This window comes from Triturus cristatus, chromosome 4_1 (genome assembly GCF_964204655.1).
Source record: "Triturus cristatus chromosome 4_1, aTriCri1.1, whole genome shotgun sequence".
Taxonomy (NCBI): domain Eukaryota; kingdom Metazoa; phylum Chordata; class Amphibia; order Caudata; family Salamandridae; genus Triturus; species Triturus cristatus.
In genome coordinates this window covers 498,650,606-498,678,533 of record NC_140585.1, presented here as the reverse complement: position 1 = coordinate 498,678,533, position 27,928 = coordinate 498,650,606, and the positions used below count along the sequence as shown (strand labels likewise).

Genomic DNA, 27,928 nt, shown 5'->3' with positions numbered 1-27,928 from the left:
GTTAACCTTGGATAAAACGGAGATTTTGATCTTTGGTGGATCACAGTTGATCTGGTCATCTGACTGGAGTCCCAGTTATTTGTGAGACTCCTCTTGCCCCACCCAGACAAAGAGAAATCTGGGAGTAAAATTAGACCATGATTATTTTTCCTTTTTCAGATATTGACCATTGCTGCTACCTGTTTCTCTTTGCTTTGATCTCTGAAAATGTGTATGGACTTCCCACCTGGAGTGAATTAAAGCAATTCACTCTACCATGGATTCCCCCAGTCAAATGGTGCCAAATGCCACAGTCATGCACCACCACTTCTCCCTATTTCTAAAACAAATCTACTTTCGCAATTTAATTTCAAGAAGCAATCTTTCTCAATCTTCTAATTTCAAGAAGCAAGTATGTAACTTCATATTCTGAATGTAAAATATACATTGAGTCTTCGTATCTGCATAGTAGTCATGTATTTTCCATTAAATTAATTTAAGACATGTTTCCTAGTAGAATTTTTTTTACTTAAATGTATCCTGCCTTTACATAATATATTCTTGCATGGCGTACATAATAGCAGTTAGTTGTTCAGGAAAATGAGCCCACAATTGGCATATTTAATTAAATGTTACTAGTGGGCCTGCAGCACTGATTGTGCCACCCACTTAAGTAACCCTTTAAAAGTTTCTCAGATCTGCCATTGTAAAGCCTGTGTGTGCACTTTAAATTGATATGTTGACCTGGCAAGTTAGACTTCTAGGCCCGTAGGCTATAGACAGCCACAAGGGCAGGGTGCAGTCTATTTAAAAAGATGGACATGTACTTTTAAGTTTTACATGTCCTGTTTATGAAAACAACTCTTAAATTTGTTTTTCACTACTGCAAGGCCTATCTCTCCTACAGCTTAACACTGAAGTTGTCTTACTACGTTTTATAAGTGTAAATTCCAACTGGGAAGAGATGACCCCTTCAAGTTTGGTGTCCTTGGAATCACAATTTTAAATCCTAACTTATGGTGAAGTCGAATTTTAAATTGCAATTCTGAAAATGTCATGTTTAAAAAGTTGGCACTTTAATGCTATAGCCATTTTGTGCCTGCTGCCTGTCTCCTGGTCAGGTCTGGAGAGTATAACAGCTGAACATTTTGTAATAACCCTATACAGCCACACACGATGGGAGCTTAGGTGTGACCTGATGGGCCATCCTGGCAGGATGGGACGGAGGAGCTGGACCCAGCCTCACTTTCAATTGAATAGGTTGTGCCCTGTCACCACACAAATGGCTGCATAACCCCCTGTAGTGAGTCTGGAACCAGGGCAGGAAGGGCAAGACACCTGTGCACTTCGAAGGCTTGTCTTTGAAGTCTCCCCCACTTCAAAGACATCATTGGCTATAAGTACTGGACCTCAGACGCCACTACTTCAGTACACTTATGAACCTGTGGATACCCTGCCAGGAAGAAGGACTGCTGTGCTTCTCAAAGTACTGCCACTCTGATGAACTGCTGCCCTGCTAGACTCCTGCTTTGCTGTGCTGGCCTGCTGCTTGCTGCCCTCTTGCCTGGGTGAGAAGGACTGGACCTGCTTCACTTGAACCCAAAACCCAGAGTGACTCCAAGAGATATTTGGCTGGCCTCCTGATCTGAAGTCTCAGGGACACAAAAAACATCCAAGCATCCAGCTTCTGCAACGGGCTCTGCCATCTGTGAGTTCTGCCCTGCCAAGTGGTGCCACCCCAGTCCTGGACTCTTGGAAGTGGGCTTAAGGTGTTCGCTCCAGCAGAACCGATGCATCCTCTGCAGAACCAGCCCATTGCCACTACTACCCAGATCAGAAGTGGCATATTGGCACTGCTTTGCGGATGAGCACCAACGCATCACTGCTGCTGCCTGGATTGGACTCAATGCATCACCTTCGGATCCACCACTGCGGGACGCTCTTCCTGGCACAAGGTTATTACATCCCCGTCAACGGCAGCCTTGACGATGATGCTGAAACTCTGCATTGCGGCTTCCCCGCTCATCAGAGCTGACGCATCGCCCTGGCTATGCATCTCATCCTTGACACCAGTGATCACATTGCAAGCCCCGTGACAGGATCGCTTCGCCTCTTCTGCATGACACATCCTCGACCCGAACTCATGCAACTCTCCAAAACCAGGATTTAAGTTACTTTGACTCAGCGGGCCTCACTGGGTCCCAGTATTCGACCTGGGTTCCATCCAGAACTTTTGACTTTGTCCCGGTCCAGTGCCACCAGGTATCCCAAGTTAGTTCTTTTTGCTTCTTAGCATTATTTTTACTTAAAACCTTTATTCAATATCTCAAATTCTACTTATTGTATTTTTGTCGGTTTGTGCTTGGTTTATTTATTAAAATATGCTTTATGTTTCTAAACTGGTGTGGGATCTTTTTTTGTGGTATTGTTACTGTTTTACGGCTTTAAATGTTGCACAACTACTTTACACATTGCCTTCAAGTTAAACCTGACGACTCTGTGCCAAGCTACCATAGGGTGAGAACAGATGAATTGGGGGATTGCTGGAGCCTTACCCTGACTAGAACTGTGGCTACTGCTTAACCAGGGCTCACACACCATTCAACCAGGAACCCAATATCTAACAGTTCTTCTTCCTAGGGGGGAACACTGTCCCTTGGCCATAATCACTACATGAGGCCCCAACACAAGTACAGGCAGTTGTGGTCAGGACATCCTGTCTGTATTCACATTCCTGCTCTAATATTGCTGGCTTTCGTGGGTGTGGGATTAAGGCACCTCACAAGGATGAGTGAATTCTGAGACCCCACTCATCTCGGCAGGGGCCTCAAACAGGAAGAGCTTTCCCGGAACCAGCTTTCTGTAAACGAGTGCAAGGGGCCCGGCAGTACTGAAGATAATGGGGTATTCAGTGGGAATATGCATAGAGCATGATGAGGTCCGATTCTTTCTGACATTCACACACAGCATGAATACCCGTGGCTATGTTTTTAAGTATACCCCATACAGAACAGCAAACAGTAGTATGTTTGTGTTTTTTACAATATTATATGTTAATGGATTATTTTTACTTATTTTATGAGAATTGTTTTCTGAAAATGTTCTGTTTTTGAAGTTTGAATGTAATTTTTCTTTAACTTTTGTAGAAAAAGGTGGCAGACCAGCCGAATCGGAACCCCTCCATATGGCGGGCCATGTACAGGGCCTTTGGTAGACCCATCCTGCTGAGCAGCACCTTCCGGTACCTGGCTGACTTGTTGGGCTTTGCTGGTCCACTCTGCATTTCTGGGATAGTTCACAAACTTGGTAACAACAACACCAACATAAGCAGCATAGGAGTCAATGTGAGTATGACAACGCTTGTGAACTGAATAAAACAGATCTTTGTGGTTGCAGTCGGATTGAAATTGCGCTCCTGTGGTATAACTGCAGTATCAGCCACAGAGACATGACTCCCTGTGTGGTATATTCAAATTATCGCCTTGGACTATATCCTTGACCATGTAGGGAAGGTGGTGACATGCCCCATTCCAAGATGATGTTCATAATGCACTGGTCACATGTTCAAATGGCAAAAATAAATCTAACCATTGCATCAACAGTTGAAACACAGCAACAAACGAAGGAGTTCATAATATAATACTTTCGAAATAATGTAACAGTATGAGTGAGTACACTACAATTTATGTGGAATGCAAATGCCTCTTAGACAAAGAATTGAACATTCCCTTTGAGCATAGGGGAGACTCATAGAGGATCATTGACCACAAGGATTTCCATGTGTTCTTACAAAGGTGGCCCTGAAAGTAAGGATGCAGTTCAAGCCACTGGCGTAACGAAACTTGAGGGGGCCCCCCTGCAAAGTACAAGGAGGAGCCCCACTCCGTACTCACTTGGAAGGTCTCAGGCCAGGGTACTGTGCTGAGGGGGGCCCTATAGCTCGCCCCCCTCCCCCCCGCACTGCAGGGGCTGTGGGGGCTTTTGTTACGCCCCTGGTTCAAGCATCCTGTATAAAGGCTGATCTATGAATCATGCACTCTCCCCCCGGGTTCGAGTGCAGAAAGCAAATCATCGCGGTACAATTGCAACTTTGTTTGCAAAGGCTCAGAAAATGTCAGTGACCGAATTTCAAGACTTCTATGTTGTACTGAGGGACCGGATAGAAGGACACAAGATGAGAACCGGAGATACAGGTAGATTTAGAAGTATTTATTGACCGAAAGTGCAATAGTGCAAACGCCCAAAGGGAAGAACGGGAACGACCTTCCACCAGGGCGGCCTGGGGCGCAGCAGCTGTGCTGCATTCCAGACATCAGCTGGAGCAGAAGGACGCGCCAAACTCCATGAACCAACGGAGGGTTGCAGATAGAGTACAAGCACAATATAGCACCTTACTACCTCTTCATCTTTGTGACCCAAAAATAACAGAGGGAAGACTCCAATTTTTTTTTTTTTTTTCACCTCTTCCTTCATTGCCTTCTCAATCTCAATGGATTCCTGCACCTCCCCGAGGAGGATCTTTTGATGAGTTCAACATCTCGTCCGCCTCAAGAGGAGATCTAATATTGTGCATTTTGTTATTAAACATCACACGCAAAAAAGCAGGAAATCTCATCTGCACTGTTGCACCTAGGGCACGAAATTTTTCCATCCTTTGACCTAATTCCCACTGACGATCCAAGGTGGCTTTGGACAGGTCAGAACGGATCTCAAAAGGAAAGTCAGGGCCTCTTAGAGACTTATTTTTTAAGGCCAAAGTTAAGATTTTTTCTTTGATTGAATAGGTAAGAAAGTTAACCAAAATCTTCCTGGGATTTTCTCTGCCAGGTTTTAAACGGAAGGGGTCCCTGTGGATCCTTTGGATATCGCTCCCCAAAGTAGCTAGTGATTCCTCTAGATTGAGTGAGTCCTTCCCTCTGTTATTTTTGGGTCACAAAGATGAAGAGGTAGTAAAACCCCTACTAGGTTACAAATCTAATCAGTCCTACATGAGTTGTAGGGGGGTTTAAAGTAAAAAAAGAAAAAAAGAGGGGAAAAAAACTAAATAATAAAACTGTTTGCTTAAAATTAGCGTAAAAAAAAAAATAAAGGAAAAAGAAATGAAGGGGAAAATATTGCAGAATTCGTAAATATGTACTGTTTGGGACACACCATGCAGTTTTTGAGGGAAACAACCTTTACAATGCAACTTTTACAACGCACTACACTTACAACACATTTTTTACAACGCAAAATCCATTACAACGCATTCCATTACATAGCATGACACTACAACGCATTTTTAAAAACTATCTTTACAACGCATTCCATTACAACGCATACTACCTTTACAACGCATACCATTACAACGCATAATATCACACTACACTATCCAACACTTACCCTAATGTTGCACCCCCTGGAGTTAGCATAGTAATTTTTACCCCTATACTATCCAACACTTACCCTACTGTTGCACCCCCTGGAGTTAGAATAGTAATTTTTACCCCTATACTATCCAACAATTACCCTACTGTTGCACCCCCCTGGAGTTAGAATAGTAATTTTTACCCCTATACTATCCAACACTTACCCTACTGTTGCACCCCCTGGAGTTAGAATAGTAATTTTTACCCCTATACTATCCAACACTTACCCTACTGTTGCACCCCCTGGAGTTAGAATAGTAATTTTTACCCCTATACTATCCAACACTTACCCTACTGTTGCACCCCCTGGAGTTAGAATAGTAATTTTTACCCCTATACTATCCAACACTTTCCCTACTGTTGCACCCCCTGGAGTTAGAATAGTAATGTTTACCCCTATACTATCCAACACTTACCCTACTGTTGCACCCCCTGGAGTTAGAATAGCAATTGTTACCCCTATACTATCCAACACTTACCCTACTGTTGCACCCCCTGGAGTTAGAATAGTAATTTTTACCCCTATACTATCCAACACTTACCCTACTGTTGCACCCCCTGGAGTTAGAATAGTAATTTTTACCCCTATACTATCCAACACTTACCCTACTGTTGCACCCCCTGGAGATAGAATAGTAATTTTTACCCCTATACTATCCAACACTTACCCTACTGTTGCACCCCCTGGAGTTAGAATAGTAATTTTTACCCCTATACTATCCAACACTTTCCCTACTGTTGCACCCCCTGGAGTTAGAATAGTAATTTTTACCCCTATACTATCCAACGCTTACCCTACTGTTGCACCCCCTGGAGTTAGGAAAGTAATTTTTACCCCTATACTATCTAATAGTTACCTTAAATGCAATTTAACATTATGCGTTGTAATGGTATGCGTTGTAAAGGTAGTATGCGTTGTAATGGAATGCGTTGTAAAGGTAGTTTTTAAAAATGCGTTGTAGTGTCATGCTATGTAATGGAATGCGTTGTAATGGATTTTGCGTTGTAAAAAATGCGTTGTAAGTGCATGCGTTGTAAAAGTGTGCGTTGTAATGACATACATCCAGTTTTTGAGTTTGGTGGAGGGGAGGGGAAGGAGAAAGGAGGGTGGAGGAGAAAGAGGGCGTAAAACTGGCATTTCACCTGTCCAGTATAGGTTGGGTAGGGTTTTCCGGGGGGGGGGGGAGTTGCACGGGGTGGTAAGGGTAAAAATAAAAATAATCCTCTAAAATCCAAGCCTAAGAAAAGCTTTAATAATTTGGTACTTCTTGTCTCATGCCCAAATAAAGGTAGGGAAAGTTATGCCAACTTAGTTGTAGGAAACCTGAAAGAGGAAGGGGGGGGTGGTGACTGCTGGACGAAATGACCCAGCTAAATTTTCTATCTTGGAATGTCAATGGCCTGCGTACTGGGAGCAGGAGAAAAAAGATCTTTCAGTATTTGAAGGACTCCCCGGCGCAGGTCATTGTCATCCAGGAGTCACACCTCCTCAAGGGTGAAACAACAGAGTTCTTGAAAAAGGAAAAATGGGTAGACAGTTTTATTTGCACAGATCAATCAGCAAAAATTAGGGGGGTGCTTTTTATTTTTAAAAAACAAGCTAAGGCTCAAATCATTGAGTATAGGGAAGATAGGAGTGGTAGGTGGCTCATTGTAAGGGTAATGTTGGATGGTTTTCTCCTCACATTGGCCGGGTATTACGGCCCCAATCAGGATGATTCCTCCCATCTAAATACTATTCGAGACAATCCATTATGCCTTCCAGGACCCAGTTATTTGGATGGGTGACTTTAACATCGTCTTAGACCCAATGCTAGATAAGTCTCCCAAATCCAGAGCCTGTGTTTTATCAAAATCCAGACAAGACCTCCTAATAGCAATGTCACAATTGGGGCTCGCAGATGTTTGGAGGGAAAAGGCTGGGGACACACTGGGGGTCTCCTTTCGGAATCTTAAATATAATCACGTGTCTAGGATAGACTATGCTTTTTTTAGTTTTAGCTTGAAAGATCTATTGATAGACATTTCCTACCTTCCCTCACATTTTTCCGACCATTCGGCCATCTCTTTTGTATTGAAGCTTGAGCACAAACAGTGCTATACTTCCTGGTCATTTGACCGTACTATTCTTTTAGAAAATGAGGAAGTCAACTTTTTACGATCAGAAACACTTCATTTTATGGAGGCAAACATAGGCTCAACAGATCTGCATATTATGTGGGATGCCTTAAAAGCTTTTTGTAGGGGGAGTATCACGCATAGAGCCTCCTATAGAAGGAAGAAATATAGGGAAGGTATTGATAATCTGGAGAGGGAAATGAAGAGCATTGAAAACACCCTGGACCCCCAAATTAGATCAGGGGCACTATACGAAAGACATAGAGAGTTAAAGTTGGACCTAGAAAATGTATTACAAACTAGGGTCTCTAGAAGGTGGGAGGCGAGTAAAATCTCTCATTTTGAGTTTGGTGAGGCTGCTGGAAAAATTCTAGCTTGGAAAACCAAATCCGACCAAGCTCGAAACTATATCAGAGAGATTAAGGTGGAGGGGGAAGTTGTCACCCGTATTACCAAGGATGAAATAGGCGGGGCTTTCCGGGACTTCTTTCAGAAAATCTATAAGGAAGATATCCGGGAAGACAAGGCAGAGAGGGAGGCCTGGTTAGATCAAATTTCCCTGCCAAAGTTATCCCCAGAGCATAGCAAGATGTTGGAGAATGAGATCTCCGTTGAAGAAATCAGGAAGGCTTTGGGGCAGGTAAAGCGGGGGAAGGCAGCAGGCCCTGATGGGTTACCAGGGGAATTTTATAAGGCCCTCATAGACGAGATCACCCCGGTTTTGGCCTCTGTCTTTAATAACATCCTTTTGAAGGGCCGGGACCTTCCAAAATCCTGGAATGATGCCACGGTGGTCTTAATACCTAAACCAGGGAAAGATTTGAAGGATTGTGGGTCATATCGCCCGATTTCGCTTCTCATCAACGACTATAAAATCTTTGCGGCTATAATGACAACTAGGTTGGGGAAGGCGATAAGCTCTTTAGTCCATGAAGACCAAAAGGGCTTTATAAAGGGCAGACACTTAGCTGACCTCACACACGATCTGGTAGGGGCGATTGATATCGCCACCACTTTTTCTCTGCCTCTGGCCGCCTTTACGTTGGATGCGACTAAGGCCTTTGATAGAGTAAACTGGTCCTATCTGGCTGCAGTTTTGAAGAAATTCAATTTGCCCGAAAATTTCTGCCGCATGATCTCACTTATATATAAGGCCCCGACGGCAAGACTCAATGTAAACAATTCTCTAACAGAGTCTTTTGGAATTTCGAGAGGTACAAGGCAGGGCTGCCCACTTTCCCCTCTCCTTTTTAACCTCTATATTGAACCTTTTGCACAGATTCTTAGAGAGGAGGCTAGTATTCCATCATTTAGCTTTGGAGGGTGGGAAAGGCGGGTTGCCCTATATGCCGATGACATACTCATTATGACATCAAACCTCGACTCGGCTCTCCCCTCTGTGATTAGAAAAGCTGAGGAGTTTGGTAAAATTTCTGGGTACCACATAAATTCTGAGAAAACAGAAATTATGGCCTGGAATTCCCCCAACACACAGGTGGAGGTAGTGCCCTCTATGTGGTATCTTGGAATTAGAATTACCTAAGATATAAGCAAAATCACCACCTTTAATCTTGACCGAGTATATAAGGAATGTCAGAAACAACTAAAGGCATGGAATCACCTCCCTTTATCCATCTTTGGGAGGACAAACCTTATAAAAATGTCTATCCTACCCAAATATACCTTTTTGTTTAACTCTATCCCTATGGCTTTTGACATCAAACAAATATCTAAATGTCAACAAGGAATTAACTCTTTTATTTGGAAGAATCGAGCTTCGAGATTGGCCTGGAAAAAGCTGAGGAGAAGGAGAGAGAAAGGAGGCCTTACGTCACCAGACATCCAATACTATGCTTGGGCGTTCCAACTATCCTACTCTAGAATGCTCCTAAAAACATCAGAGGACAACTCTAGAGGGAGGATGTTCCGAGCTATGTTGGAGGGGTCTGATCTTCCATCTGACTGCTTTCTTTTTAAGTTTGGAGACCAGAAATTCTTAAAAAAAATAAAATTAAAAACTCTACAATCTTTGGCTAGGAGTTGGTCCACAATCAGAAATAGAACAGGGTTGTGTTATTTTTCCAACTTAGCACCTATATGGGATTCACCAGGTACTCCCTTATGTCTTAAAGACAGACTGGCAGGTCCAATAAAGGAAGCCGGTCTTTTGAACTGGGGAGAGCTGATAGCTGGTGGTTCAATGCTACCTTGGGAGGCTTTGCGGGAGAAAGTCGGGCCAGGTCTATCTTACTTCAAGTATGTACAGCTGACTAGCTGGGCTCAGGCCTTGATAAGAAAGGGAGTCCCCTTGGGAAAATACAGCAACTTAGAAAATCTATTGGTGACAAGGCCAGGGGGGGGAAAGGAGGTTGCATGTTGGTATTGGGCGATCTTGGAGGAGATAGATGACGACACAACCCTCCCTGAGGTGTTATGGGGCAGTAACATCGGCGAACAGTGCCAGCAGCTGTGGTCAAACTCATTTAGTTTACTATATAAAATCGTGAAGCCAGCCTGGCTGAGGCGAAACCATCTTTTCACTTTACATCGTGCTTATCTGTCCCCCCAAAAGTTAGCCAAATTTCAACATGGAAAAAAATGCAACAAATATGACCTAGTTGAGGCCTCGGATGTTCATATGTTTAAAGAGTGCCCAGCCATTAGACGTTTTTGGGAAGAGGTGATAGAAGCACTATCTTCTATGCTAAATATCACTCTTAGTAATACTCTCCCTTTAATTTTCTTTGGGCTTGACGAAAATATCCTAGGGCCTGCTAGATCCTTCCTGTTTTTTGCAATCCTGTTGGCCAGGAGACAGATTTGCAGATTTTGGGTGGACACAGCTCCTCCAACATATATGGGATGGTTATCGTCCCTATATGAAGTTTCTAAAGTAGACCTGGCTAGACCCTGTAGTATGAAAAAAAAGAAAATAGCCTTTTGGGACTATTTGATACAGTGGAAGTAGGTCTCCCGGGGTTTTTTTTTTTTTTTTTTTTTCCCCGGGTCCTATGATTATGCCAGCTTCCCTGCTCCATGGATCTATAACAAGGGTCTTCGTTCGTCTTTCTGGTCCAAACAGGTTGAAATATGCCTAGATGGAGTTTCTGAAGGTCGTCCTTTTTTGTGTGTTGTTTGCTCCTTCTCCCGCCAATCTGTTTCTTTTGTTTTTTGTGCAATTGTCCATAGCACACTAAAGGGTTTGGTGGGCAGGACAAGATAGCACAAAATGGTGGTTGGCGGATTTCCTTCTTCACACATAAGGGTTTGGCAAATGAGGACAAAAGAAAAAAAACAAAAAAAACCATATAGCACCTTACTAACAAAATAATACATCTATAAAATCTGCACAGTAAGCAAGAGACATACCCTAACAGCCAACTCACAACAACCAAAACGCACAACTGAGCCAGTAATGGGGGGGAGTGCGACACCCACACTGCTTAATTAGTGCAGGTGTTTGTAGGTAATGGGCAACAGCACTTCCTTTTTTTTAATCCTCAGTCTTTTACCTAGATCAATAGAGAGAAACGCATAAAGGGATGATGGAGACAGACAGACAGAGAAAGAAAACTAGTGAACAAGACAGATGATGGTGTTGAAAAAAGAACCGTCTAGAGTGATATAAGGAGAACAGAATAATACAGCAGTGGAAGAAAGAGGCATGAGGTTGGATCAAAATGAGTCCGCTTTGATAGTCAGCAACCCCCGTGATCAGCCTTGCCAGCCGCGGGATCCTAATGAAAACGTTCACCCGCTGCAATTATTTATTTACAAATTAAGCACTGTGAACACACACAGACACACAAAGGCAAAGAAAGGTGATTTAATCATTCCTAAACCACTCCTATTCGAGATTGATATGATCGTCTCCGAAAAGGAGTTCATTTTCACCATTTATATTTTGTCATTAAATTAGCCATCTTCTCCTGTTACAGTGTGATGATCAAAAAAAGTTCTCCACTTCACATCTCAGTTAGGGATGAAATTTCATTTACTAACAGTGATGCTTATTGCACACATTGTGCTTGCTACTACAGTGACAGGCCAAACCACACTGCAGGCCTACCGCTGTAGCCTGTATGTGCAGTATTCAAACTACAAATACAACCTGCCAAAAAATCCTTTTGATAGACCAAAACCCTCCTTTAATTATTAGTAAGTCAAAGTAGGCCTTATTCCCATAGGCAGCGTGTGTATGTTATTTACACGAAGGACATGTACAATTTTAAGGTAAAACATGTTCTTACAGTGAAAAGGCCCCCAAATACTATTTTCGCTGCAGCAGCGTTAGCTGTTCTATAGGAAAGCATTGGGACAAAATATTAAAATTAAAATATATAGGGGCAGATTTATGAGCCCCTTGCGCCTTATTTACGCTGCCGTTGCGTCACTTTTGTGACGCAGCGGCGGCGCAAATCCTGCGCCATGCTGCGGGGTATTTACTACGTGACGCATCTGGGAGATGCGTCACGTGGTAAAGCCCTGCGCCAGCAGTAGGCGTACCTGTGCAGGGGGGGGCGTTCCGTCGAAGGAACGTCTCCTAAAAGTGGCTGAGTGAAATCTACAACATTTCACTCAGTCACTTTTGAGCCCATGCTGCGTCAAAACCCTGCGCCTGCTTGAAGCGGACGTAAGGATTGACGCAGCATTGTAATGATAGGGCACCCCCGAGCCTTGCTGGAGCTGCGTCGCGCTTGCGACGCAACTCCAGCAATGCGCCACATTTCCGACAGGAGATGCGTCACGCTATCTGCCCATCCGAGTACCACGGTGCGCCGCATTGTAAATGTGGCGCATCAATGGTGGCGCACGGGTCGGCAGATGCGTCGCAACTCTTCTGGCGCATCTCTGCTGATTAGCAGAGATGCGCCAGACGTCATAAATCTGCCCTATAGTCTCCACCTAGAAGACAGTTATAAAAGTAATTCTTTGACTTTTCAAAAATAATTATTACAAGTCCAATTAATTGGTAATGTTGGTTTTCTACTAAATATTATACAAAAGGTACTTTCTCACAGTATCCATTCAGTTCTCATGGTGCAAAGCACAGTTCTCTGGAATGGAATTCAACGATTTACCACACTGTTGGACTTGGCCCTTTTTGCAGGATCGTCCCTGAACTTTTTGCCTTCCTCCTGTATTTTTTCTGACCTGTTGTTGGTGGTTTTATGACTCTGGGCACTTTACCACTGCTGATCAGTGCTAAAGTGCATATGCTCTCCCTATTGTAAATTGATGTATGGATTAGTGACTCCATGATTGGCTTATTTGGTTTACCTGGCAGACCCTAGTACAGGGCACTGCATGTGCCCAGTGTGTAAATCAAATGATGCTGGTGGGCTTGCAGTATTGATTGTGCCATTCACCGGAGCAGCTTGTAAAGTGTGTCTCAGGCCTGCCATTGCAGGGCTTGTGTGTAGTCTCGTACTGCCTTGTTGACTTGGCAAGTGCACACACTTGCCAGTCCCTAAACCTTCCCTTTTCTACATGTTAGCCACCCCTAAGGTAGGCACAAGGGCAGGGTGCATTGTATGTAAAAGGTAGGACATGCCCTGATGTCTGTGGCATGTCCTGATAGTGAATTGCAGCCATTTTCGTTTCTCACTATTGTAAGGCTACCTGTACCCATAGACAGATTGTGCAGTTTGATTATAATACCTTATAATCCTAACTGACCCAGGGAACATGGTAGAAATTCAAGTTTAGTATGCCTGAACTCAGAATGATAACATACATCTTTTAGTGAAGTTGGTTTTAACATTCTGTGTTTGAAAATACCACTTTTAGAAAGTAGGTATTTTCCTACCTAACCATCCAGCCTGCCTCTGCTAGGTTGTGTATTCCATGTCTGGTTTCTGAGTGGCAGGGGCTGGGGGGCTCCAGGAGACAGGGTGAGTTAGCACATGACTGAATAGACCTATCTGCATGAGGGGTGGTGGGAGGAGTAACACCTGGGCCTGAATAGGGCTGTGCCTGCCTTCCACAATGCTGGCTCCACCCCCTGTGGTGCGTCTGATGACCCTGGCCCACACTGTCAAAGGAAAGAAGGAGTCCTGTAAACAAAGTGCTCCAAGACTGCACAGAACGGGTTTGGACTAGGTACAGACACTCGCTGCCTTCAGAGACAAGGATTTTGGTGTATAAAAGGGGGGGGGACCCAGACCCCAGAACTTTAGATCACTTCTGGAAATCAAGACGAACCTTTGCTGAGGAGAAGAACCAGGAAGCTGAAGGAGGAGACTACCCCTGTGCTGTTTGTTTGGGGGTTGGCCTGCAGTGGTTGCTTCATTGCCAAAGAAAGGAGACGAGGACTGAGTGTGCTTTTCATCAACTTGGAGAAGATTTCCAAGGGCTTGGACTTGAGCTTGCCTTCTGCCTGAAGTCTCAGGGATACAAGATTTCACCAACCACCTCCCCCCTGAATTCCCTTGCTGGGAATGTAAGTGCCTGCTGTTGTCCTGGGTCTTCTGAGAGACTGCATGTCACTGGGAGCTGGAAGCGCGACTCAACGACGAGAAGCTTGTCGCCGCCACAGCAATTGTAGTCACATAGCCAAGGAAGCGTGCCGCCGCTGTTGCCATCGCATCACCGAAGTTCGTCGCATTACCGGAGAAGCGTGCCGCTGCCGCAGAGGTCGCATCACTAGAGAAGCGTGTCGGAGGGCCTGTCGTGGCTCAGAAGATCACTGAGTCGCCGCACGGCCATTTGGCGTGCACGCATCACATCAACGTTGTCTCATCATAACCAAGATGCCATTTTTCCGCATCGCACCGGAGAGAAGTATCGCATCGAGGCGCTATCTTGTCGCATCGTACCGGAGAGCAGAAAGAAACCGGCGCATCACCTCCCCAGACAGTAAGGAAGCAAGCATCAACTCCTCTGCGCAGCAGTAAGGAACCGACTCATCCACTCCCCTGAGTGTAAGAAACCAACACATCACCTTGTCTGTGACCCTTTTGTTTGCACTGCGTTACGCATCCAAGGTACTTTGAGAGTAAAGTGTTGCATTTACAACTTGAGAGAACTGAGCTACTTTCTACTATTTTAGACTCTATTTTCGAGTACAGTATTGTGGATTTTTGTCGTTTGGTCTTGTGTTAAATCTATATAAAAATACCTATTTTTATAATACAACCTGTGTGGTGTTCATCTGTAGTGTTGTCACTGTATTACTGTATGTGTTCACAAATGCTTTACACACTGCCTCTGAGATAAGCCTGCCTGCTCGTGCCAAGCTACCAAGGGGGAGAGCAGGGGATATTTTAGGAGTGTAGCCCCTTACCCTAGCCCCTTACCCTGACTAGACGCAAGAGTCCTTATTTGGTCAAAGGTACCTACCTTCGCCAACTAGGGACCCCAAATCTAACCCACACCGTACTTGATTTAGTATGATCCAGATTAGAAACTGGCCAAGCAGTAACATGGGACAGGGGAATTTTATAACAATCTCATAGGATTCATTGTAGTCTTAAAAACACAATGCCAGTTCATTAGGTCAGACTTGTAAAAAATATTTGGCGAAAGATACTTTTAAAAAGTCAGGTTTTACCTGCCAGAAGCTTCTAGAATCCCATTTGCTTCAGCTTCCAACTGTCACCCAGGAGCTGAATAGTGCTTTTGATGAGGTGTGCACTTGCTTCCAGAGCTGAGTCAAGGGCTTAGGGTGTGGGGAGGTGTTCTGTTTCTCTGACAGGATGACCATCTGGGCAGTGTCCAGGACACTAATTAACTTCAAGGAGGCCTACACTGTCACAGGCAGTTGTATCTAAAACCTGGGCCTGCCCACTTCTCTGTACCTCTTGTCAAACAAGCACCAATCCCAGTGGCAGCACACCTTATTTGAGACTTTTTTTTTCCTCTTGAAATCTCAGGAGATGCGCCGATAAATGCAAATGGAGTAGCACACACTGGAACGCAGCACATGCTGCTTGGGTAGCATGCTCTACTTTTTTCAACTCCTGCACCTACGGCTTTCTGTGCTGCTCGCTGACTCCTGCTCAGCACATATGGCTCATACGACTGTGCGACACAGCTTCTAATGGCGTAGTGGTGTCTTCAAAGATGCACACAGGCCATGATTCAAGCGGGCGACCCTTGACCCTTCTTAGGCAGGTCGCTCCCCACGCCGCACAGCACAGCCTGTGTGTCTTGGCCTTCAGCCCCAGCTGCTGCTGCTGAGGAGAGTTCGAGGCCCTCCTCCACCCGCAGGCTGCCACCTGCGCCTCATCCCTGGTGGCCAGTGGTAGGCCATAGGTAGGTTTGTCTCACTGTAATTGTAGTGATTCTAATTGTTTTTTGTAATTGTATTGCCTTATTGGTATGCTCTTTCTTCCTCCTTGTTCCCCGTTTCTAACTCTGTGCCCTGTGCCCTTCTGCCTTCTGTTCCCTTCGTAATTGCATTGCCTTATTGTTTAGTGCTTCTTCCTCCTTGTTCCCCCCGTTTTTTTCTGTGCCCTGTGCCCTTTTGCCTTCTGTTCCTTCGCCGTTCCTGCCCCGGTTTTCCCGCTGCTGCGTCCCCTGTGGCCCCACCCCCCGCTTGCCCATCCGTCCGCTCCCTCCTCCCAGCTGTCTCCTCCCTCCCACCTCCCCTTCTTATGGCGGCCGCTGAGCGGCTGCTCCGCTGGCGCGCTAGGCCTGCCTAAGGCAAGCCCTTCTGCGCCCGTCCGCGCCTGGACCACGCCCAGCACCAGAACCCCTGGCCCCCCCGAACGCCACGATGCTCGACACCGCTACGATGCCAGCACCCTCCACGCACCCAACACCGGACAATCACACACCTGCTTCCTGGCTGCCCCAAAGCGCACCCAAGTACCCTTCACCTGCTGGAACTACAGCTTCACCAGCATCCGATCCGCCAAGCCACCCACCGTGAAGGAACGCAACCACCTCAGATGCATCCTTCTCAACACCTGCTCCGTCCGCAAACATGCCGTTGAACTCTGGGACCTACTCGATTCAACCTCCCCAGACGTCGCCTTCCTGACGGAGACCTGGCTGAACCCCTCCTCGGCACCCGACATCGCCACAGCCATCCCGGACGGCTACAAGATCACCCCCAGGGACCGCACCAACGGAGTAGGAGGAGGAATTGCCATCATCCAAAGGAACACTCTCAGAGTCTCGACCAACACTGACGACACCCTCAGCACCGCCGAACACATGCACTTCCAGATCCACACCAATCCCAACACCACCCTCAGAGGAACCGTCGTCTACAGACCACCCGGACCCCGACCACAGTTCAGTGACTCCATCGCCAACTTCGTCAGTAAACACGCCCTCGCCTCCACAGACTACATCCTTCTTGGGGACCTGAACTTTCACCTCGAGAACAACAACGACGGCAACTCCACCACCCTGATCGACAACCTCGCCAACCTCGGACTCAGACAACTCGTCACAACGCCCACCCACTCTGCAGGCCACACGCTTGACCGCATCTTCTCCGCAAGCTCCCACGTTTCCTTCAACCACACCACTGAACTCTACTGGACCGACCATCGCTGCATCCACTTCACCTTCTGGGAATCCATCATGCACCACCGCACCCAACAGACCACCCGCCGCTGCTGGAGCAAAGTCACCGAAGACCAGCTAACCACCACCCTCACCTGGAGCCCACCCGCCGACCCCACCGATCCCGACTCCGCCGCCCGCAACCTCAGACAATGGATCGACGACTGCGGCAACACCCTCGCCTGATCAAGAAACCCTCCAACAGACACACCAGCAAGAAAGCCAGCTAGTTCACTGAAGACCTCCAGGCCTCCAAGCAAACCTGCCAAAAGCTAAAGAAGAAATGGCACCGTGAACAGACACCGGACAGCTACGCAGCCCACAAAAACGCCATCCGCAGACACCATCACCTCATCAGATCCGCCAAAAGGGCCTCCTTCAAAGACCACCTAGACAACAACGCACACAACAGCAAAGAGCTCTTCAACATCGTGAAAGAACTCTCCAACCCCAGCTCCAACACCAACAACAACCCACCTTTGCAAGACCTGAACGACTTCCTTGCCACCTTCTTCCATCGCAAGATCGCAGACATCCATGACAGCTTCAATGCCATGACCGTCCCGACAACCACTGAGACCTCTGTCCCCATGACCACCATCTGCACCGACCCCCTGCTCTCCTGGACCAACATAAATGACGACGACACCATCAAAATCATGAACACCATCCACTCCGGATCTCCTTCAGACCCATGCCCTCACCACATCTTCAACAAAGCCAGCACCACCATCGCACCCCACCTCCGGAAAGCCATCAACATCTCCTTCGAGACAGCGACCTTCCCAGAGAGCTGGAAGCACGCCGTGATCAACGCCTTACTCAAAAAACCCAAGGCTGACCCCAAGGACCTCAAGAATGTCCGTCCCATCTCCCTGCCCCCGTTCCCTGCGAAGGTCATCGAGAAGACTGTCAACAGACAACTGACCCGCTACCTCAAGGAGAACAGCATTCTAGACCCGTCCCAGTCCAGGTTCCGCAGCAACCACAGCACCGAAACTGCCCTCATCGCCGCCACCGATGACATCAGGGCCCTGCTGGACAACAGAGAGACCGCGGCCCTCATTCTCCTGAACCTGTCAGCCACATTCGACACCTTCTGCCACCGCACCCTACGCACATGCCTCCACGACGCTGGGATCCAAGACAAGGATCTGGACTGGACCACATCCTTTCTCTCCGGCAGAACCCAGAGTGTCCGCCTCCCCCCTTTTCGCTCCGAAGCCACCGAGATCATCTGCGGCGTACCCCAGGGCTCATCCCTCAGCCCGACATTGTTCAACATCTACATGGCACCGCTCGCCCACGTCACCTGACTGCACGACCGTAACTTCATCTCCTACGTCGACGACACCCAGCTGATCCTCTCCCTCACCAAGGACCCCCTCACCGCCAAAACCAACCTCCACGAACGAATGAAAGCCGTCGCCGAGTGGATGAAGAACAGCTGACTGAAGCTAAACTCATACAAGACGGAAGTCCTCATCCTCAGCTTCACCCCCTCGGCCTGGGATGACTCCTGGTGGCCGACCGCACTGGGAACAGCTCCAACACCCACCGACCACGCACGCAACCTAGGGTTCATACCAGACTCCACTCTCTCCATGACAAAGCAGGTCAACGCCGTCTCGTCCTCCTGCTTCATCACCCTCCGCATGCTCCGCAAGATCTACAGGTAGATCCCCACTGAAACAAGAAGAACGGTCACTCAGGCCCTCGTCAGCAGCGGGCTGGACTACGGAAACGCCCTCTACACAGGAGCCTCGGTCAAACTCCTCAAAAACGACTTCAACACATCCAAAACGCCTCTGCACGCCTGATCCTCGACATCCCTTGCCGCAGCCACATCACAGCCCACCTGAGAGACCTGCACTGGCTCCCCGTCAACAAGAGGATCGCCTTCAAGCTCCTCACCCACGCACACAAGGCACTCCACAACACTGGACCAGCATACCTCAACAGATGACTCAGCTTCTACCACCCCAACCGCCAGCCCCGCTCCGCTGACCTCATCCTCGCCACAGTCCCCCGCATCCGAAGAGCGACCTACGGCAGCAGATCGTTCTTCCACCTCACCGCCAAGACCTGGAACACTCTCCCCATCCTCCTACGGCAGACCCAGGACCTGCTTACCTTCAGAAAACTCCTCAAGACCTGGCTATTCAAGCAGTAGCGCCTTGAGACCCTCACGGGTAAGTAGTGCACTTTACAAATGTTCTGATTGATTGATTGACTAGAATGTTTTGGGGTTCGCACTTGTAATATTAAAAATTGGTTAAAACTCAGTCTTGGCTCTTAATATCATCTTCTAAGTCAAATCGCTGCCAGTGTCAGTGCGCTGCATCACTTACTTCCTTTTGAAGAGACACCTTGACAAATTCTTGATAAAGCCCCCACGTAACAGCTTCCCTGGTGTGGCACAGGCTATTCTCTGCCGGACTCCATTCACATCTGTGTCAGGAGCATTGCACATCCCATCCTCGTTGTCAGAAAAAAAGAGTTGTAATCAGGATACAACACTTTTAGGTCTTCTTCATAAGTTGAATTGCAGGTGAACAACCTGTGTCTGCTATGTCAGACACCTTCACAGTGACCATACCAACTGCCACAGAACCCAATGACCTCACCACCCAGAACCCCTATACATCACCCATTACATCTACAACATTCTACTCCATATCCTGCTACAGATGAAAACCCTCATTATGACAATCTGGTATCACATGATGAACATAGGATGTGCAGGAATCCCCTGCCCAGCTGGTGTATGACAGCACTAAAGTACAGATGCATGTGTCTTTAAGGCTTCTGAAGCAGCCTCCCATGTCCCATGGACATACAAGGGTCATTGGAAGCCATTTTAGGGAGCTGGCTACCATTGAGTGCACAATTTGTAACCAGCAAAAAGGCAGCCCCTTTTCCTGCACTCCCCCACCCGATCTTCTTAGGCTGTTATGTACCTAAGGCACCATCTTCTTAGGCTCTTATGTACCTAGGGCACCATCCACTTCTCTACCCCTTGCCCCCTCTGTGTATCCTCATCTTCTCTCACTCCGTGAAATATTATTAAAGGTTGGCACACCTGCACCCCTCCCTATCCTATCAAACTTGAAAGTGCAACAAGCATGTGATTTTGCCCTAGCAGGCAATGATTGTGGCTGTGAGAGTCTTTGACTTTTTGCACTCCCTCTTCTCCTCATTAAAACACTAGTAGTTCAATGTACTGAAAATGGGAAACTCTGATCATCACTTCATCCCCTCTCCATGCTCAATTAACAACCACCATGCTTCCCCCTCCGCCCTTGATAACAAAAGCAGTCACATTTGTTTTTCACTTATTTCATTCCCACCTTATGACAAGCCTGGATTTTGCAATGCTCCTCTGCTATTTCATATTCACGTGTTGTAGCGCAAATGTGTTGAGCCTCATGAATTTCTACTTCAAATGATCAAGATATTTATCCCAGAATAACCTCAGCTACCATACTAATCTCACTAGGGCCTCTGATGGATTTTATTCTGTGCTGAAAGGGACTACAATTTTTAGGGGATGAACTATTATCATATGAGGATCTGGAATAAGATAATAATTAGCATTTATTCATTACCAAATGGATTTTCTTAGGCTAAATCTGTCTTTAGATCAGTAAACTTGGAAACAGATCACAACAAAAGAAATGAAACATAAATCAGCAGAGTAATTATCTCAGTTGGTATCTTTATCAAATTTAAATAATTTGCATGCCAATCTAATGTACGCCTTAAAAGGATTTAATAAGCATTAACAAAGCTGTAAAAATCAAGTTTTTAAGTGAGTTATCTTTCTCAGCCGATGGAGATTGTATCATAAGCAATGAGTCCTTTAAAGCTAATAACCCTCATACAAACCCTATTGATGCAAGTTCAGTAATCGCCAAATTACCAGTTGCAGTTCATGGACAGGATTTGCCTGCCCCTGTCCGCACTGCAGTGTCAATGCCACAGCTGTTGTAGGAAACCTTCCAGCTGGAAAGATTCCACTATGCACACATGCCAGTTGGCAGCAAATGCAGTAATTCGTCACAGTTCGCATTAGTTTCTGGAAGTCCAAATCATCAGTCTGTGTACCGCAAGGTGGGTTGAGAAAGTGGACAAGATAGGAGCCACTCCATACCACACGTTTGGCAATTATACACCATTGATTTCTGGTTTACACCCTTGACATCACCAATTTGGTCAGACCACTCTGTCCCATTGGTCAGTTTCAGTAAGATGAGAAGATGTAGTGAGCAAAAAGTTTACAAATCCGGAAGAATTAAGTGCTCCATCACTTTACATTTCCTTAAAACCAATACGATTGGTTGTGTAATCTAGGAAATAGGCGGGTCCATGCTCTCATCCTTTGACAGTTCTTTCCCAAGCCTGTGCTCTAGGAAGTAACTATTTTGTTGCAAGTCCAGTCGAGTGTACTACAAACGTGAAAGCAATCATTGATTGTTAGAGCACAAGTAGAAACTTTACAAAACTTTCCCATAGGCTTCAGACTATTCAGTTTATAAATTTATACTAGGAAAGGGATGCAAGATTTGGGCCTTCATGAAACACAGCTTCTGCACGATGAATTTATGCTAAGTATGATTTTCACGTTATTAGAAACCATGCATTAGTACTTCAAATAAGCAAATTCATGATTCACATTTACATCATGTAAGTATAAAGTACCCCTAAAAAAATTTATGACACTTCAGTTCTATTTTACATTCTATTCAGCAATTTTCTATTTCACGTTATAGGTTAATACATCACCCAAGATTTAAAGGCACATTTAGAATCTACTTTTTCATAACGCAATTCATTATAACATCTATTTTTCTTCATTGTCAGTGTTCATTATTCCACGTTCCAAAGTTAACAACCATGTTCATAACAGATTATAGTTTTTATTCTTTCATAGAGTTTTCTATGTTATTGTTTGTTATTACATTCATTTACGCATAGAGAGAAACATCTTAATACATTTGTTAAACTTTTCGTTAGTTTGTTTACGGTTAAATGTCCTCACATTCCTACATCTAACATTCTGCATGTTTTTATGATGCAGTACCTAAATCAAGTTTCATGTGTGTTTTTGTTTTTAAACGTGGTAATCTTACAGGCATTAGTCATGTTCGAAAAAAAAATGTCATAAATCATTTTTTCTAGGGAAAATTCGTAGAGATCGACAAAAGATAACATTCATGCTCTATCACATGTAAGATAACCAAGAGATGCCTAAAAAGACTGTGACAAAAGCAGAGCCTAATTGTTGATGTCAAACAGACCATGTCATGGCATTGTTCCAATCTGTAAACATATTATATTTTTTTAAGTTTGACATTGCACTGTATATGTATGCATTAAAGTAGGAAGATAAAAAGATTTAATTCCCTGACTTCCTATTTTTTACCAATCTCCTTATGGAAGATGAAGTTAAGAGTCATCAATTGTAAATGTCCGAACTAGTAAGATATACACTTAGCCATAAGAGTTTAAAGGAAAAGGTAGAATTAGGATTATTATCCCTACACATATTGAATCTTAAACATGTAACATACTTTATTTTGCCTTGACAATTTCTAGACCAGAGGATGTGCCGTAAAAAGTTGCACAGGCTGTGACATTGAAAATAATGACCAAGACTCTCTAAACATGCTTATGAGGTTAGAGGAGCTAGTCTCCTGGTTGACTCCCAGGCACATTGGAGTCTCATGCTATTGTAATTCTTGTTCCTGCTGTTTGGAGTCTTTTTCATAGGAGTGGTGTGGTAGCTAAAATTGTTTGAAGACATATGAGTCTGAGAACAGCTCCTGGCGGAAGGATTTTCAGACCAACTGCACCCAGTTATAATGAGCTTAGGATGGTCAATTAAGAAGAATATCTGGTCCACTTAGAATCTTAGGTTTGTATTATAAGAGATGCCTGACAGCTAAATGGATTCTGGGGATATAGAGAACCGCACCCTGTAGAGGAGCAGCTACTGAGTAAGACTTCTGGTTTCTTGACTTGGTCGAGGTTTTGAAAGATCATTGTAAAGCCTGTAATATCACCAGAGAAAAACAGTTTGCATCTACTAAAGCAGCTGATAACATCTCATTCCCACCAGCCTCTATGAACAGTCTTGGCATGATGATGGTGTAGTGTCATCAGACTATGTGTGCTAGGACCCTTGCAGCTCTGGGAGGACTCAGTAAAGGAAGTACGTAACTAGCTGGGAGGTGTTAAGGCATGGCTTTTAACAGTTATGGCATAATCAGAGAACAGAGAGTGATTGTATGCTAAGGAATAAAGATGTACAATCCAACGCTTGTGTAGGGTAGTCATTTGCACGCTCCCGGGCTGGGGAGGACACTGCAACTGGCGATGAGCAGGATCTGTGCCCTGAAGCTATGAGACTGCTCTGTCTGGAAGTTTGCAGCGCCACAGCAAACTGCTTCTGTGTGCCACATGCGCTGTTTCTATGAGAAGCTGTTCAAAGTTGTTGCGTGTGGAATCGAAGCCCCACTCCAGCCCACATACGGATCTCGAAGAAGTTGAAGGCCCTGTAGAGGAGCACATTTGACAGCCCACCAGAAACCCACTGGTAAACTTAATGGAAGAGATACTGTGCTACAACCAGGTGCAATGCAAAATGCTGAAAGCAGTGATGAAGAAATACAAGAGACAAAACCACCACTTTCCATAAAGAAAAAAGATAGTGTCTTACGACCTCCGATCAGATGTGATGACTCAAGTGAGAGAACATGACCCATGCTTACAGAAGTTAGCAATCCGGCTAGGTAACTGCCTTCATTCGAACAGCATATGCTCTCGACAACAGTGGAAAAGAGCATGGAAGATGCAGCTGCATTTCTGATACCACCACCGCCCTCGACACCGCCAAATAGCAGAATATTGGCACCAGATGGACTGCATGGAGCGAGACATCTGATGATTTCATAGTTGCCCTTGAAGAGGTAGTTGATAAGAAAATCATTAAGTACCTAAAGAATCTTGCCTGTGATGGACTAAGTGCTGAAGCAAATATCACAAGATGACGAAATATCATAACGTTAAATCGAGGAAGAATTAGAAGCCAAGTTTATGCTGATGCTGAACGTCGACTACGAAAAATACATTTTCAATCAACAAGCTGTTTAAACGATGGATGAGTTTGTTGAAAGACTTTATGTGCTTATCAAACACTGCAAGTTCAGTGAATTTACTTATGAAGAAGCCACGTGTCTCTGAGCCATCGGTGGTTGTCTTTCAGACCCCTTCAGAAGACGCAAGTTGAGAGAGACGCTTAGCATAGAGAATGTACTAATGGCCCCCAGGGCCGAAGAAAGAGCAGATCGACAAGCCACTGACATGGAAGGTGATACAGTGAAATGTGAGTCAGCGTTGGTCATGAAGAGTAAGAACAAGCACAGAGTAGATGCATGCAAGTCGCCGTCTACAAAGAAGAAAAGGTCGTGCTTCTGATGTGGATTTTCATTTCCACGTGAAAGAAATGTCTAGCCACAGGACAAATGTGCAAAGGCTGCGGTAAGGAGAACCACTTTGTTTGAATTGGGATTCCTGGTTGGCTGAGGTATGCACCCATGCCAGGCAAGAACCACCTCTCTAGTCAGGGTAAGCTAGGTACACACTAAAAATATAACCTGTGCTCACCCTCTGGTAGCTTTGCACAGAGTAGTCAGGCTTATCCAAAGAGGCAATATGTAAAGTATTTGTGCAACACACACACAGTAACACAATGAATACGCCACAAAAAGACTCCACACAGGTTTAGAACAATAGAGAATATTTATCCGAGTAAAACAAGACCAAAATGACAAAACTCCAATCAGTAGAAATCAAAATATACATTTTTGAAGATTAAATGCAAAAACAGTGCTTAGAAGTCAATAGTGCGAAAAGGTGGGGGTATAAACTTCTGATACACTCGGACTACACCACAGGCTCCAGGGGAACAGCCATTTTGGTGAAAAAAAAGCACCCCCCTAATTGTTCACAAGACATGGGCAGATGCAAATGGCCGGTTTGCGGGGGCAGAGGCTCAATGAGTAAACATCCTCTCAGTGTATCTACCACCGGCGCTGGGCAGGGCGGCGCTAGCTGGTGGGACTTAGAGAAGGCACATTGATTATGGGGGGAGACTACAACCTCACATTAGACGACAAGATCGACCGCCAACCACCTGGATCCAAAGAAAAAGCAACCACCTTAATGGCTGACTTTGCGACCGCAATGGGGCTGACAGATGTGGGCCGTGCGCTCCACCCACTTGACAAATTATTCACATATTTCTCAAATGTCCACGGCAGCCTCTCACGCTTAGATTATTTTCTCACTCATCTGTCCTCCATAGGTCAATTCGCCCAATATAAAGTCCAACCGAGAGGTATATCGGACCACTCGCCAGTATGGCTAGAATATACGCACTGGGAACGTCAACCGCGCGCTACCATAGTGCTTAACCCATGGCTTCTGCACGTACCAGATATCAGGGATGAACTCTGTCAGCAAACCGAGAACTATTTCACTGAAAATGTGGGTTTGGTAGACTCCGCACAAACGTTATGGGAAGCATATAAGGTAGTTCTTAAGGGTCAAGCGTTGTCCCTGAAGACTGGATACATTGCCAAAAAACGAGAACTAGTGGTCCAGACGGAGTCGGACCTTCTGGCACTGGAGTTGGAGCAGGCACAAAATCCCTCCCCAGACGTGAGCCACAGGCTTCTACTGAAACAGGAGGAATATAGACTGAAAACTAGGGAGCAGATGGTGGCTAAGCTCCGGGCCACCCAGCACAGAATCTACGAACTTGGTGACAGGGCAGGCAAGACGTTGGCTTGGTTAGAAAGACGGGAACAGGGGGCCAGATGGGTGCACAGGCTGACGACACCGGAGGGGGACACGGTGCTACACCCGCGAGAAATTGCGGAGCGATTTGCTGACCATTTTGAAAGAGTATATACCCCCTCTACGAGTTATACTGCCGAGGACTCCCATCTGCTCCTCCGGGACAGTGATGTGCCAAGTCTCTCGGAGGGAGAAAGGGAGACCTTGGAGGCAGATCTCTCGAACGAAGAAATCCGGAAAGCCCTGGGGCAGAGCAAATCTGGAAAGGCAATGGGCCCAAACGGTATTCCAGTGGAGTTTCTGAAGGCGACGGCTTCCCTAACGGTGCCGCACCTCAAAGCCATGTATGAAGAGAGCCTGGAAGTAGGTAGATTGCCAGCAGATCAGCGGTTAGCCACCATAGTAGTCATACATAAGCAAGGCAAACCGGCCGACAACAGTAGCTCGTACAGGCCAATCTCACTGATTAACACAGAGACGAAGGTACTGGCCAAAGTCTTAGACAATAGACTGGTGACAGTTATCACATCACTGGTCCACCCGGATCAGTCGGGTTTTATGCCCGGCAGAAACACAACCCTTAATATTCGGCGCCTACAAAACGTGATGGCCCGTAGGGAATATATAGAGGAGGATGTGGCGGTGCTATCTCTAGATGCCTCGATGGCATTTGACTCTATTGAGTGGCCGTATATGTTTGTGGTACTAGAGAGGGTGGGACTGGGCCCTAAATTTATAGCTTGGATACGGCTTCTATACACCGGAGTGCTGGGACAGGTGCGAGTCAACAACTATGCCTCCCGGACGTTCGAGCTGCGACGGGGGACTAGACAGGGGTGCCCATTGTCTCTGCTAATATTCTCTCTTATACTGGAGCCGCTGGCGGCCTGGGTGCGAAGAGATGTTGGGGTGCGAGGGCTGCGGTGGGCAGAAGGCTTGGAAGACCGTATATCCCTATACGCAGATGATGTGCTGTTATACCTAGCCTCTCCATACAAATCTATCATAGCGGTACTCGACATATTCACAAATTTTGGTAAATATTCGGGATATGCCATTAATTGGCATAAATCCATATTATACATGCTGAGAGGTCGGGCCCCCCGACTCCCATCGCACTGTAATATAACAGTGGCAATGGAGGGCTTTCGCTACTTGAGAGTCCTCATAACACCGGACCCTGACTGTTTCTATAGATCCAACCTGGCTCCCCCTCTAGCTAGGCTGCGAGCTGATGTGAAGCATTGGAGGTCGCTCCCCTTGTTGCTGTTGGGGAGGGCAGCGCTTTTCAAGATGCTGGCTCTGCCTCGTTTCCTCTATATATTGCAAAATTGCCCACATAAGGTCCCAGACTTGTATTTTAGAGCTGTCAAAGGGGAGATTCGCACCCTGTTGTGGGACGGAGGGGCCTCCAGGATTGCACTGAAAAAACTAACGAAGGGCTGGTACGATGGAGGCAATGCACTCCCAGACCTGCAGCGCTACTACTGGGCGGTGCAGCTGGTCACGGTAAATCACTGGATCTATCACCCTCCGGATGACCCAGCTTACGTGCTTGATCGATATCAAACAGACAGGTCCGGCTATCTGGGGGCTTTGTACACTCCTGATAGGAAGGGAAGGGAGAGGTTCTTCAGTCCTACACAACATACAATAGAGACCTGGCATCTAGTTAACTCTCGGTTGGGATGGGCGGGGACTCTCTCGAGGGCCACGCCGCTATGGTTCTCTCAGAGGCTAGGCATGTTATGCCGCCAGCCCGGGTTTGATAAATGGCACCTTATTGGGGTCTCGGCGGTAAAAGACCTGGTACAGAGGGGAGCATTGCTCTCATTTGAGGACCTTCAGAAACGCTACAAGATGGCACCGGGAGAAGTATACAGGTATATGCAGATCAGCCATGCGATGAAAGCGGCGTTCCCATCTTTTAAAGATATACCGGAAATATCACCATTGGAAGACCGTCTATTAGACAGACCCCTTAACTCGAAGGCGAGATCCCTAACCTATAAAAAGTTGAGCAATAACTGGCCAGATACCTT

The 27,928-nt window shown here is 46.0% G+C and overlaps 1 protein-coding gene across 5 annotated transcripts in view; it reads left to right on the top strand.

The window, feature by feature from the left end:
* The window catches only part of ABCC9 (ATP binding cassette subfamily C member 9), a 947,014-nt gene that overhangs the window by 244,119 nt on the left and 674,967 nt on the right, over positions 1-27,928 (top strand). For all 5 annotated transcript variants that reach the window (XM_085652729.1, XM_085652730.1, XM_085652727.1 and 2 more), the window contains one exon: positions 3,126-3,323. In XM_085652729.1, coding sequence (XP_085508855.1) covers positions 3,126-3,323 — 198 coding nt within the window. The remainder of the gene's footprint in view (positions 1-3,125; positions 3,324-27,928) is intronic.